This window comes from Pogoniulus pusillus, unplaced genomic scaffold (assembly GCF_015220805.1).
Source record: "Pogoniulus pusillus isolate bPogPus1 unplaced genomic scaffold, bPogPus1.pri scaffold_168_arrow_ctg1, whole genome shotgun sequence".
In the NCBI taxonomy this organism is placed as follows: domain Eukaryota; kingdom Metazoa; phylum Chordata; class Aves; order Piciformes; family Lybiidae; genus Pogoniulus; species Pogoniulus pusillus.
The window spans coordinates 1-13,893 of NW_026974600.1; the positions used below are offsets into that span (position 1 = coordinate 1).

At 59.9% G+C, this 13,893-nt stretch overlaps 1 protein-coding gene and 1 long non-coding RNA gene across 12 annotated transcripts in view; one reads left to right on the forward strand and one right to left on the reverse strand.

Annotated features, from left to right (window-relative positions):
- Nucleotides 1-7: 7 nt before the first annotated feature.
- The window catches only part of LOC135173960 (uncharacterized), a 44,493-nt gene continuing 30,607 nt past the window's right edge, over nt 8-13,893 (reverse strand). Inside the window, exons 2-6 of one of the 11 annotated variants that reach the window (XM_064141192.1) lie at nt 6,024-6,166; nt 5,432-5,535; nt 4,832-4,975; nt 4,529-4,707; nt 8-250 (exon numbers count right to left, since the gene is read on the reverse strand). In XM_064141192.1, the coding sequence (XP_063997262.1) occupies nt 4,560-4,707; nt 4,832-4,975; nt 5,432-5,535; nt 6,024-6,166 (539 nt within the window). In that variant the 3' untranslated portion in view covers nt 8-250; nt 4,529-4,559. Of the gene's footprint in view, nt 334-1,080; nt 3,562-3,641; nt 4,708-4,831; nt 4,976-5,307; nt 5,536-6,010; nt 6,167-6,723; nt 6,822-13,893 lie in introns of those variants that run through there. The other 10 variants (XM_064141191.1, XM_064141190.1, XR_010301599.1 and 7 more) reach the window with 10 other exon arrangements.
- LOC135173962 (uncharacterized) lies at nt 753-1,658 on the forward strand. Its single transcript, XR_010301604.1, has 2 exons — nt 753-1,350; nt 1,413-1,658. It is a non-coding gene; the product is annotated as an uncharacterized LOC135173962 (long non-coding RNA).

Here is a 13,893-nt window from a genome sequence, read left to right on the forward strand (position 1 = left end):
TTCTCCAACAGCAACCACTCCATGCTTCTACTCCTCAGAACCGGTGCACCTGACTGCCAGAAGGAGCACAAACTCCACACAAAGCTTTACCTGACCCAGCCTCTTTGGCCACCTGCGTCTCGTGGGGGATGTTCCTCAGCATCTGCTCCTCCCGCATGAGCTGGTGCTGGGCTGAACCCTCCTGCTGCCTGGGGAACGGCCATGCTGCTCCTGCTGCTCCTTCAGCTCATGCCATGCTTGCTGGAGAGAGCTGCAGAACCCAACGGCAGCACAGATTGACACGGAGGGGCTCTGGCAGCAGCAGCTTGAGTGCAGGCAAATCCACCCCTGCAGCTGAGCACAGTCACTGCTTTGGCCCGGAGCCGCTCGCAGTGGCGCCTGGAGGACCTCGGAGGCCTAGAGCGGCTTTGACCAGCGAGAGGAGAGCCCAGAGCGTCGCCTGCCAGCCGGAAGTGACGGCACGGAGGCAAGATGGCGGCGCGGAGCGAGCTGCTGCGGCTGTACCCAGCCCCGGGGGGGTCTTAGGCGGAGTTGGGGGGTCCCGGGAGGTGTCCGAGAGGGCTCGGGGGGGGGGCGGGGGAAGGGGCTGGGGGGTTTTGGAGAGTCCCAGAGGGGCTTCGGGGGGTTTGAGGAGTCTCGGGGGGGGGGGGCGAGCAGTGGGGGGAGGGTCTGGGGATGAGTCAGTGGTTGCCAGGGGCGCTTGGGGGGGTCGCAGGGGGATTTGGGGGGGGGGCGAAGTGGCTGAAGGGGGTAGGGGGAGGGTCTGGGGGTGTTGTAGGCGGCCCCGGGGTTGGGGGGGTTTGGGGGCGCCTTGGCAAGGGTCCGAGGTGGCTGGGGGGAGGGGGCAGTGGAGCAGAGGGAGGGTCTGGGGGTGTCATGGGGGTCCCCGGGTGAGGTTTTGACGGGGGTCAGAGGTGGCTGGGGGTAGGGGAAGGGTCTGTGGGTGCCATAGAGAGTCCCAGGGGTGCCTGGGGGGGACTGGGAGCAGTGGGAGGGGACTGGGGGGACGCTGGGAGGTGCTGGAGTCCCTCCCCCGAGGCTCCTTGACCTGCCCTGCCAGGGAGGTGCTGCTGCCGCTGCCTGCTGGCCTGGCACAGGTGGCACTGAGGGCGCTGGGCCCAGGCCTGCAGCCCCCAGCCCGGCCCTGGGGGAGGCCTCAGCAGCGCCCCCAGGCCAGGCTGCAGTGCTGTGGGGACAAGCTGAGGGCCTGAGTGGGCACTGGGGGGCGCTGGGCGGGGACGGGGAGGGGCTGGGGGATTAGTGGGGGCATACAAGGAGGTGAGTGGGGGTCTCTGGGAGGCCAGTGGGCGGGTCTGCGGGTCCCTGGGTGGTCCCTAGGAGGGTCTGAGGGTCCCTGGGAGGGTCTGGGGGTCCCCGAGAGGTCATCAGAGGTCCCTGGGAGGTTATTGGAGGTCCCTGGGAGGGTCTGGGGGTCCCTGAGCCCTCCCCCCGCAGGCTCTGGGTCTCCCGGGGGGCTGGAGGCCTGCGGGGGGAGGTCTCCTCCTTCCTGGAGCTGCTGGGGCTGTGCTGGAGACCATCGAGCACTTCGGAGGGGCGGGGCAGGGGCAGGCCCCGCCCACGCCAGAGGACGCACCAATCAGCTGCTGACCCTCCCTGTCCTAACCAGTTCCCCCCGCCCAATAAAGCACCAAACTCCGCCAGGTGGACCCTGCCTTCGTTTATGCAAATGAGGGGGCGGGGCACAGGGGTGACCATGCCCACAGCCCCCACAGGATCCACCAATCAGCTGCTGACCCTCCTGGTAACCCCTCCCCAACCCCCAACACATCTTCAAGGTACTCAAAGGCAGAGCCTGATATTGAAATGTATGCAAATGAGGGAGGCAGAACAAGCGGCAAACCACGCCCATCACAATCCACCAATCAGCAGCCACCTCCTGAACTACTCCTCCAAAGGAAGCTCCAAATCTGTCACCATATAATTAGTTACTGTGGGGCGGGGGCGGGCCGAGAGGGCGGGGCCAGGCGCAGCATGGGGAGGGGGCGTGGCTACGGAAAGGGGTGTGGTTATGCAAATAAAGAGGCAGCAACCAGAGCCAGGCAAGAAAGGCCAGGGAGGGGGCGTGGCTCCGCAGCCCGGGGGGCGTGGCTCCGCCAGCCCACTCCTCCCGCAGCAGCAGACCCCTGCAGAGCCCTGCAGTGCCCTAGAGACATCTCCAGACTCCTGCAGACAACTTCAGACCTTTCCAAGGGCTCTGCAGACCCTTACAGACCCCTGCAAACTCTTCACACCCCTAAGACCTCTACACACAGCCACAGCCTCCTCTGCAGAGCCCTGCAGCCCCCTCCACACCTTCAATGGATTCCTGCAGACACTTAACAGATGCCTGACAGAGCTCCACAGACCCCTGCAGACCTTTACAAGATGCCTGCAGACACCTGCGGGCCCAGAACAGAAACCTCCACACACCTGCTGAATGCTACAGACACTTGCACACCCCTCCAGCCTCCTAGAGACCTCTAGGGACCCCTCCCGACCTTTCCATAGAGCCCTGCAGACCCCTACAGACCTCTACAGACACCTCGAGACCTTTGCAAGGCACCTCAAGACCTTCACAGCCTTTTGAGACACCTACAGCACCACAGACACCTCTACAGACCCCTAACCACCTCCACAGACACCCAGAGAGCCCTCCAGGCCCCTAAGGGTACCTACAGAGGCCTCCAGACCCCCGCACACCTCTGCACACTCAGAAAAGCCTCCAGGCCTTTTAGAAGACCCCTGCAGACACCTACAGACCTGGGCAGACTCCTACAGCTGCTTGCACAGCCCTGCAGACACCGACAGGCTCCTCCTGGCCTGCAAGCTCACACCATGTGCTCGCACTCAGCTTCTCCCCAGCACCCCCAGGGCTGCTCTTTATCGCCTCCGCCCCCAGCCCGCAGGCACAGGCAGGCTTCCTCCCGCCCACACGCAGCACCCTGCCCTTGCTCTCCTGGAACCTCACAAGCTTCGCCTGGGCCCAGCTCCCCTGCCTGCCCAGGTGTTTCCTGGATGCCATCCTGCCCCTCTGCTTGCTCTCCAGCACCACTCAGCTTGGGGCCATCTGCAAACACGCTGCCAGTGCACCTCTATCTCATTTGGGACAGTCACACTTTAGAGACACTGGACAAAAGTGTCCTGGAGCCAAAGAACTCCTTCACTTAATGCAGACACCTACAGACCCCTCCACACCTTTAACAGACCACTGCAGCCCACTGCAGAGCTCTCCAGACCTCCACAGACCCATTAAAAGGCACCTCCAGACCCAGGCAGACCTCTACAGAGAACTAACAGAGCCCTGCAAATCCCTACAGGCATCTACGGACCCCTGCAGGTGCCTGCAAACACATACAGACCCCTACAGAGCTCCCCACACCCATCCAGACCTCTCCAGATATTTAACAGACCCCTGCACACATCTACAGACCCCTCCAGAGCCTTCACTGATGCCTGCAGGCACCTACAGACCCACACAGAAACCTCCAAACACCTACTCAACTCTACAGACCTCTGCAGACTCTCTCAGACCCTGACAAATAGCTACAGACCCCTTCACACCTCTGCAGACACCCACACTCACCTACACACCACCACAGACATGGACAAAGCTCAACAGGCACCTGCAGACCCCTCCACACCTTTAAAAGCTGCCCAGAGACTCCTACAGAACCCTGCCAAAATCTACAGACCCTGACAGAGCTCTGCAGACCCCTCCAGACATTTGAAAGGTGCCTGCAGACCTCCACACCCCCCTAGAGACAGCTGCAGGCACCCACATTCCTCTACAAAGCTCTAGAGACCTCTACAGACAGCTACAGACCCCTCCAGACATTTAAGAGGTGCCTGCAGACCCCTGCAGCACCCTAGAGACATCTACAGACAACTTCAGACCTTTCAAAGGTGTCTGCAGACCCTTAGAGATCCCTGCAAATTCTTCACACCCCTCCACTAACCCTTGTTGCAGAACGGCTAAAGGAAAATGGACATGACTTAGAAGTGGGCAAGCAGGATGAGTATATGGAACTAAATTAAGGCTGTGCTAGGCCACACAGAAACAAAGACATATTGAATAAACAAAGGCAGCATTTAATATAACTAGCCAGGGAGGCACTGTCCTTGACGAGTCAGCAGACAACTCAAGCAGAGCAAATGGGGTATTTAGGGATTCAGCCATTTAGCTTCTTACATGTATGCATAAATTATCTGTAACACATATAAGCGTGTGGCTACTAAATAAAGTTGTCACTCGCTTTTGATCCACACTGGATTGTGCAGTGTCCTTGCACAGTGAGTTCAGCCCTTCTCCGCGAGATCTGCCTCCCTGCAAACCCTAACCTGTCAGCACCTCCCAGCAGCAGGGAACAGAGAGAAGCACTCCACAGCCGTTTGCACGAGAGGCTTTCTGCTCATCCAGCTGCTCTGTCAGCATCTGCATGGGACAGAATCTTCAGCTACTAGGTCAGAGCTCTGACTGAGCAATCTCCTTTTCAACCCTTCCCTCCTGGCAGACACAGACAAACCCTACCTGGAGCCCACAGGAGCCGAGCCAAAGGAGATCACCCTGCCAGGCTGCAGGGCCAGGCTGCAGCGGCACCAGCGTCCGTGCTGACGGATTCACCGCAGCAGCTGGGGCCCTCGTGCCCATCCTGCTGCTGCTGCACATCTGGCTGGCTTGGCCAGTGGAGTGGAAAGCAAAGTGCAAACCTGCCAAGAGTGAAACAACCAAGGACAAAGCTCAGTTACTCACACTGTGAAGGTGTGGGCACGCTCCTATGCCCCCAGTAAAAACACTGCCAAAGCATTTCATTTTCCACTGCCATGCACTGACCTTGCAGAGCTCTGAGCTGATCCCACTCCAACACTCCACCTCCAGTGCACAGTCAGCTCTGACTGCAGGGTGCTGCCATGTGGGCCATGCACACACAGGAGGGACGCCTGGCCCCCAGCACTGCCCAGCAGACATGCTCCTGAGCTGCCAGGGACACGTACCAGTGACAGCCAGACAGAAATAAAGCACGTCAGAGCACCCCACCAGAAGATGGGAAAGACAACCCCTGACACTTGGTTGCCTTTTTCACACACACAACAAACGAGCTGCTCCGAGAGCCCTGACAAAGGCTTTGCTCTTTGGCAGTGGCTGCTCAAGCCCTGCAGATCAGGCTGGAAGTGACATGACTGTAACTTTTTTGGTAAAGCTTCATTTATGACAGAAAAGGGATCAGTGAGATCAGAGACGGCCCAGATGCTTTGGCACCTGGGAAAAAAACAACCAAACCCAAACCAACCAACCCAACACAAACCCACCCTCAAATTAGTCCCCAGTGCTGCAGTCCCCAGAGGAGCGGTGGATCTGAAACGTTTGGCCCCACTGGAGCACGGAGAGGAGCAGGTGCTGGTGACAGCTGCACTCTCACAGCCATGCCCTCACCTCTGAGCCGAGGCTGTGCTTAGCTCCGATGGGCAGCTGCTGAAATGCAGGCACTGCTGCGGGGCCTGTGCCTCTCCGTGGCAGGGTTTCAGACCTGCTCGGGCCTGTGGGAAGAGTGAGATTTGTCTCAGGGCCACTGCTTTGCATTTCCTCCCCTCTCTCGGCATGGCTCAGTTACTTCACTGGCATGACAAGTGCCAGGACAGCTGCCACATGGACGAAGCAGACAGGAGGAGGCTCCACGCTGCTCTCCCTGTGTCTGGGAGGCAGACACCATTTGATCCTCCTGCAGCAGCTCCAGCACGCTGCGGAGCTCTGAAAGCTGCTCTCTAGCACTGTGACGAGCAGAGACAGCTGAGCTCTCCCTGTGCAGGCAGACAGACCCCCAGCTCCCTTCACACCTCCCACAGATGCGCTCTACCAACCAACACCTTCCCAGGGGCTGCAGAACGCAGCTGGATGGAAGATGCAGCACAAACCTTCCAGAGCTGCTTTCTCTACTTTAACTGCACCAACGCTGCAGGAAGACTCCAGATACTCACAGCAGCTGCTCTGAAAGGTGTCTCAGATCCATCTCACCTGCTCAGCTCACCTCCCGAATCCTTGCAGGCACCCAGGGCTGCTCCCAACCCTTCCACACGCTGAGTCTTGGGCTCCCCGGGCCGCGGCTGCCTGCAGCCACCACAGGCCATTGGAGCAGCACTGCAATCCAGGGACCTGTCCTCTGAGCGTGTGCTGCAAGGAGAAGCAGCAGCTCTGCAGTGCTTCGGCTGGACAGCAGCACACACTGACTGCACCCCAGAGCAAACCACACCTAAAGCACACACACACAAGCAGCCTTGCACAGCAAGCACAGCCTCCACCTTTGCATCTCGCCAGACCCACTCTAGGTGCCCACGGACCCCTTTACGAGGGTCCCTGACCCCTCTACATGGCCACAGGCCTCCTTTAGATACCCGCAGACCCCCTCCAGCTCACCCCTGACGCCTTTAGATGCCCCCAAAGGCCCTTTCGATACCCCCAGACCCCTGGAGCCGTGGCTGGGGGGGCCGAGCCAAAGGGGACACCGAAACCCAGAGTGAGACCCCCCAGAGCCTGCCAGAGCGCAGAGGCTGAGCGCTTCCCGCCCAAACGCCGCTGGCCAATCAGAGCACGGCCTGGCTTTCCCGCTCTTTCCCCTCACGGCGCCGGGAGGGAGGGGGGAGGGAGACAAAACGGCCGCAGGGGGCTCCGTGGCGGCTCCCAGCGCTCCCAGCTCAGCTCCCAGCGCCTCCAGGTATGGATCCCAGTACCTCCCAGTGCTCCAGGACAACGCACAGTGCTCACAGGATGGCTCCCATGCTCTCCTCTGCTCCCAGGCCCACACAGATACCGCCCGGACCGGCCCAGTCCCTCCCAAACCCCTCCCAGGCGATCCCAGCCCCGTCCCTATCCCTCCCAGTCCCGCCCAGATCCGATCCCCGTCCCTTCTGTTCCTCCCCATCCCTTCCAGTCCCTCCCAGTCGCTCCCAGATCCGATCCCTGTCCCTTTCGTTCCTCCCCATCCCTTCCAGTCCCTCCCAGTCGCTCCCAGATCCGATCCCTGTCCCTTTCGTTCCTCCCCATCCCTTCCAGTCCCTCCCAGTCTCTCCTAGATCCAATCCCAGTCCCTTCTGTTCCTCCCCGTCCCTTCCAGCCCCTCTCAGTCTCTCCTAGATCCGATCCCAGTCCCTTCTGTTCCTCCCCGTCCCTTCCAGCCCCTCTCAGTCTCTCCCAGATCCGATCCCAGTCCCTTCTGTTCCTCCCCGTCCCTTCCAGCCCCTCTCAGTCTCTCCCAGATCCGATCCCAGTCCCTTCTGTTCCTCCCCGTCCCTTCCAGCCCCTCTCAGTCTCTCCCAGATCCGATCCCAGTCCCTTCTGTTCCTCCCCGTCCCTTCCAGCCCCTCTCAGTCTCTCCCAGATCCGATCCCAGTACCTCCCAGATCCACTCACAGTCAATTCCAGTCTCTTGCGGATCCCCTCCCAGTCCCCGACCGTCTGCACCCCACACCCTGTCCCTGCCAATCGCACCCAGTTCCATCCCAGTCCTTCCCAGTTCAGTCCCAGTTCCTCCCAGTCCCTCTTAGTTCCCCTCCCTGTGAGTGACTGGCAGGGAAATGGGATGGAATCCGGAAGGACTGGGAACGACTGGGAGGTGACTGGGGGGAGCAGGGAGATAGTGGGATGGAAATGGGAGGGGACTGGGGGGAGCTGGGAGGTAGTGGGATGGAAATGGGAAGGGACTGATAGAGACTGGGAGGCAGTGGGATGGAAATGGGAAGGGACTGGTAGAGACTGGGAGGCAGTGGGATGGAAATGGGAAGGGACTGGTAGAGACTGGGAGGCAGTGGGATGGAAATGGGAGGGGACTGGTAGAGACTGGGAGGCAGTTGGATGGAAATGGGAGGGGACTGGTAGAGACTGGGAGGCAGTGGGATGGAAATGGGAAGGGACTGGGAGAGACTGGGAGGCAGTGGGATGGAAATGGGAGGGGACTGGGGGGAGCTGGGAGGCAGTGGGACGGAAATGGGAGGGGACTGGTAGAGACTGGGAGGCAGTTGGATGGAAATGGGAGGGGACTGGTAGAGACTGGGAGGTAGCGGGATGGAAATGGGAGGGGACTGGTAGAGACTGGGAGGCAGAGGGATGGAAATGGGAAGGGACTGGTAGAGACTGGGAGGCAGTGGGATGGAAATGGGAGGGGACTGGTAGAGACTGGGAGGCAGTGGGATGGAAATGGGAGGGGACTGGGAGAGACTGGGAGGCAGTGGGATGGAAATGGGAGGGGACTGGGTGGGCTTGGGAGGGAAGTGGTCCCAAACTGGGACAAACTGGGCCCAAACTGGTAAGAACTGGGCCCAAAGTGCACACCAAGTGGGGGAATTGGGCCCAGCGCAGCCAATGGGAGCGCTTCCCGCCTAAGCCCCGCTGGCCAATCAGAGCGCAGCCTGGCTTTCCCGCTCTTTCCCCTCACAGCACCAGGGAGGGAGGGAGGGAGACAAAATGGTGGCAGGGGACACAATGGCAGCTCCCAGTTCAGCTCCCAGTGCTTCCAGGATGGCTCCCAGTGCCTCCAGGTACGAATCCCAGTCTCAACAAGTCCCCTCCCAGGCCCGTTTTAGACCTCTCTGAATCCTGCCCAGTCCCTCCCAATTCCCTTGCAGTCCCTTCCACTTCCCTCCCTCTGCATCCCAATTCCTCCGCAGTCCCTTCCAGTTTCCTCCCAATCCCTCTCAAATCCCTCCAGTCCCTCCCAGTCCTACCCAGTTCCCTCTCACATCCCTCCTGGCCCATCCCATTTCCATCTCAGTCCCTCCCAGATCTCCCAGCCTCTCACAAATCCCCTCCAAGTCCCTCCCAGTCTAATCCCAGTTCCTTCTGTTCCTCCTAGATCTCCTTCCAGTCTCTCCCAGTTCCGCTCCCCGTCCTGCCCAGTAACCCCCAGATCCTCTCCCAGTCCCTCCCAGTTGCCCCCAAGGGCCTTTCAGTTCCACTCAGTTCCTCCCAGTCTCTCCCAATCCCCAGGCAGTCCCAATCGGTTCCCTCCCTGTGCCTCCCAATTGCCTCACACTCCCTCCCAGTCACTCCCAGTTCCTCTCCAGTCCCCCTCAGTCTCTCCCAGTCCTACCCAGTTCCCTCTCACCTCCCTCTTGGTGCATCCCATTTCTATCCTAGTCCACCTCCAGCCCCTCCAAGTCCTTCCCACATCTCCTCCCAGTCTCGCACAAATCCCCTCCAAGTCCTTCCCAGTCCTGTCCCAGTTCCCTCCATTCTTCCCAGCATATCCCAGTCCCCTTCCAGTCCCTTCCATTCCCTTCCCAGTCCTTCCAAATCCCCTCACAGACTCTTCCAGGCCCCTCTGAGTACCTTTCAGACGCTCCCACTCAACTCCCCCTACCTCCCAGTCCATCCCAGTCACTTCCAATCCCTCCACTCCATCCCATTCCCTCCGAGCCCGTCCCAATGCCCTCCCAGTCTCCTCCCAATCCCTCCCAGTCTATCCCAGTCTCTCCCTATCCCCACACAGTCACAACCAGTTCCCTCCCAGTCTCTACCAATTACCTCCCAGTCCCTGACAATCCCTGACAGTCGGCACCCTGTGCCCTATCCCTGCTGGTCAAACCCAGGTCCATCCCAGTCCCTCCCAGTTCCACCCATTCAGGCTCCCTGGGAGTGACTGGGAGGGAAATGAGAAGGATTGGGATAGAATTTGGAGGGCCTGGGAGGCAGTGGGATGGAAACGGGAGGGAACTGGGTGGGCTTGGGAGGAAAGTGGTCCCATACTGGGACAAACTGTTCCCAAACTGGTAGGAACTGGGCCCAAAGTGGACACCAAGTGGGGGAATTGGGCCCAGCGCAGCCAATGGGAGCGCTTCCCGCCTAAGCCCCGCTGGCCAATCAGAGCGCAGCCTGGCTTTCCCGCTCTTTCCCCTCACAGCGCCAGGGAGGGAGGGAGAGAGGGAGACAGACAGAATGGTGGCAGGGGACACAATGGTGGCTCCCAGTTCAGCTCCCAGTGCTTCCAGGATGGCTCCCAGTGCTTCCCAGATGGCTCCCAGTGCCTTCAGGTATGGATCCCAGTCTCAACAAGTCCCCTCCCAGTCCCATTCTAGACCTATCCGAATCCCTCCAGTCCCTCCCAATTCCCTTGCAGTCCCTTCCACTTCCCTCCCTCTGCATCCCAATTCCCTCCACTAACTCCCAAGCCCCTATCCCTCTCTCCCAGGCCCTCCACATCCCCTCCCAGGCCATCCCAGTCCCTCCCAGTCCCTCCACTCCATCCCTCATCCTTTCCCACTTCCCTCCCACTACCTCTCAGTCCCTCCAAGTCTCCTCCCACGCCTCACCAGTCCCTCCCAATCCCATCCCACTTCCATCAGTCCCTCCCATTCCCCTCCCTGTCCCATCCCAAGACCTCCCAGGCCCATTCCCCTCCCTCACACCTCTCAGGCCCCTTACCAGTCTCACCCAATCCCTCCCAGTCCCACTCACTCCTTCCCAGTCCCCTTCCCACTCCACCCCACTCCCAGTCCATCTCAATGCCCTCCAGTCTCCTCCAAGTCCTTCCCAGTTCCTCTCAATCCCTCCCAGTCCCCTCCCAGACCTTCCCAGTCCCTTCCTGGCCTCTCCCAGTGTTCTCACCAGGTCCATCTCAGTCCCCTCCCAGTCTCTCTCAGTCTCTCCCAGTCCAACTCCAGTCCCCTCCCAGTCCTCTTATCACTCCCACCCAGCACCCTCCCAATCCTTCCCAGTCCATCCCACTAGCTCCCAAAATATCCCAGTCCCCTTCCAGTCACCTCCCACTCCCTCTCAATCCCCTCCAAGTCCCTTCCAAGCCCCTCCAACTACCTTCCCATTCCCCTCCCAGTATGCTCCCTCTGGCCCAGTCCCCTCCAGTCACTCACAATCCATTCCAGATCCCTTCCCATTTCCTCCCAATGCCCTCCTACTTCAGCCCAGTGCATCCCATTCCTCTCCCAGTTCCCAACAGTCCCTCCCATTACCCTCCCTGTCCCTCCCTGTCCCTCCCTGTCCCATTCCCCTCTCTGTCACCTCTCAGTCTCCTTCCCAGTCCCAACCACCCTCTCTCACTCCCCTCCTAGTCCCATCCCAGTTTCACATAATCCAATTCGACTCCTTTCCCAGTACATCCCACTCCCCTCCCAGTCCTTCTCTGTCCCTTCCAGTCCTCTCCCACTGCACCCCGAGTCCTAATCCAGTCCTTTCCAGGTCCATTCCAGTCCCATCCCAGTCCCAGTCCTCTCCCATTTCCTCTCAATCCACTCCCAGTCCCACCCAGCCTCACCCAATCCTTCCCAGTCCATGCCACTAGCTCCCAGTATATCCCACTCCGATTCCAGTCACCTCCCAAGTCCCTCCCAGTCCCCAGTCCTCTGCCACTCTGACCCAATCCCCTCCCAGTCCTTTCCAGCTCCATCCCAGTCCCTTCCCAGTCTCTCCCAGTCCCTAGTGCCATTCCAGTCCTCTCCCAGTCACTCACAATCCATTCCAGATCCCTCTCCCTTCCCTCCCAATCCACTCCCACTCCATTCCACTATCTCCCAGTATATCCCAGTCCCCTCCACTAACTCCCATGCCCCTCTCCCTCTCTCCCAGGCCCTCCACATCCCCTCCCAGGCCATCCCAGTCCCTCACAATCCCTCCACTCCATCCCTCATCCTTTCCCACTTCCCTCTCAGTCTCCTCCCACTCCTCCCCAGTCCCTCCCAATCCCATCCCACTTCCCAGCTCTCCCTCCCATTCCCCTCCCTGCCTCTCCCACTCACTCACAATCACCCTAGTCTGGAAGGGGACTGGGGCATACTGGGAGACACTGGGAGACACTGGGAAGGACTGGACTGGGACTGGGACGGTCTGGGAGAGGACTGGGAAGGAATGGGGCAGGACTGCGAGGGACTGAGGACTGGGAGGGGACTGGGATGAGTCCTTTCCCAGTCCAACTCCAGTCCCTCACAGTCCTCTCCCATTTCCTCCCAGTCCTCTATCAGTCCCACCCAGCCCCCTCCCAATCCTTCCCAGACCATCCCACTGGCTCCCAGTATATCCCAGGCCCCTCCCACGCCACTCCAACCACCTTTCACACACTCCCCCTACCTGCCCAGTCCCCTCCCAGTCACTCACAATCCTTTCCAAATCCCCTCCCTGTCCCATCCCAGCACCTCCCAGTCTCATTCCCCTCCCTGACACCTCTCAGGCCCCTTTCCAGTCCTCTCCCAGTTCAGCTCAGTCCTTCCCAGATCCCTTCCCAGCCCATCCTACTCCCTCCCACTCCATCCCACTCCCTCCCCATTCCTCTGAATCCCACCCACTCCCTCCCAACCCCTTCCCAGTCCCTCACTATGCCATTACACTCCTTTCCCACTACATCCCACAGCCCTCCCAGTCCTTTTCAGTCCTTTCCAGTCCTCTCCCAGTCCCAATCCAGTCCTTTCCAGGTCCACCCCAGTCCCCTCCCATTGCCATTCCACTCACTCACAATCCATTCCAGATCCATTCCCAATCTCTCCCACTCCATCCCACTATATCCCAGTCCCCTCCACTAACTCCTGAGCCCCTGTCACTCTCTCTCAGGCCCTCCACATCCCCTCCCAGGCCATCCCAGTCCCTCCCAATCCCTCCACTCCATCCCTCATCCTTTCCCACTTCCCTCCCACTACCTCTCAGTCCCTCCAAGTCTCCTCCCACGCCTCACCAGTCCCTCCCATTCCCCTCCCTGTCCCATCCCAGGGCCTCCCAGGCCCATTCCTCTCCCTCACACCTCTCAGGCCCCTTCCCAGTCTCACCCAATCCCTCCCAGTCCCACTCACTGCTTCCCAGATCCCTTCCCACTCCATCTCACTCCCTCCCAATCCCCTCCCAGTCTCTCACAATCTCATTCCAGTCCTACCCAATCCCTCCCGGTCTCCTTCCAGTCCTCCTCAGTCCTTTCCAGGCCTCTCCCAGTCCAAATCCAGTCCTTACCAGCCCCTTCCCACTCCCCTTCCCATCCCTTCCCCTTCCCTCCCAATCCCCTCCCAGTTTCTCTCTGTCCCTCCCAGTCTCACCCAGCCCCCTTCCAATCCTTCCCAGTTCATCCCACTAGCTCCCAGTACATCCCAGTCCCCTCCCAGTCCCTCCCAATGCCTTCCAGGCCTCCCCAACTCACTTTCACATCCTGCCACTACCTTCCCAGTCCTCTCCCACTCCGGCTCAGTCCCCTCCCAGTCACTCACAATCCTTTCCAGATCCCTTCCCATTCCCTCCCAATGCCCTCCCAGTCCACTCTCCTCCCTGACACCTCTCAGGCCCCTTCCCACTCCATCCCACTCCCACTCCATCCCAATGCCCTCCCCGTCTCCTCCCAGTCCTTCCCAGTCCCTTCCTGGCCTCTCCCAGTTCCCGCACAGTCCTCTTCCAGTCCCAATCCAGTTCTTACCAGGTCCATCTCAGTCCCCTTCCAATCTCTCTCAGTCCCTCCTTGTCCCTTCCCAGTCCAACTCCAGTCTCCTCCCAGTCCTCTCCCATTTCACCCCAGTCCTCTATCACTCCCAGCCAGTCCCGTCCCAATCCTTCCCAGTCCATCCCACTAGCTCCCACAATATCCCAGTCCCCTTCCAGTCACCTCCCACTCCCTCTTAATCCCCTCCCAGTCACTCACAATTCATTCCAGATCCCTTTCCATTCCATCTCATTCCTCTCTCACTTCCCATCAGTCCCTCCCATTCCCCTCCCTGTCCCAATCTCAGCACCTCCCAGTCCCATTCCCCTCCCTGACACCTCTAAGGCCCCTCCCACTTTAGCTCAGTCCTTCCCAGATCCCTTCCCAGTCCATCTCACTCCCTCCCACTCCTTCCCCGTTCCTCTGAATCCCACCCACTCCCTCCCAGTCCCATTCCACACTCTCACAATCCCATTCCACTCCTTTCCCAGTACGTCCCACTCCA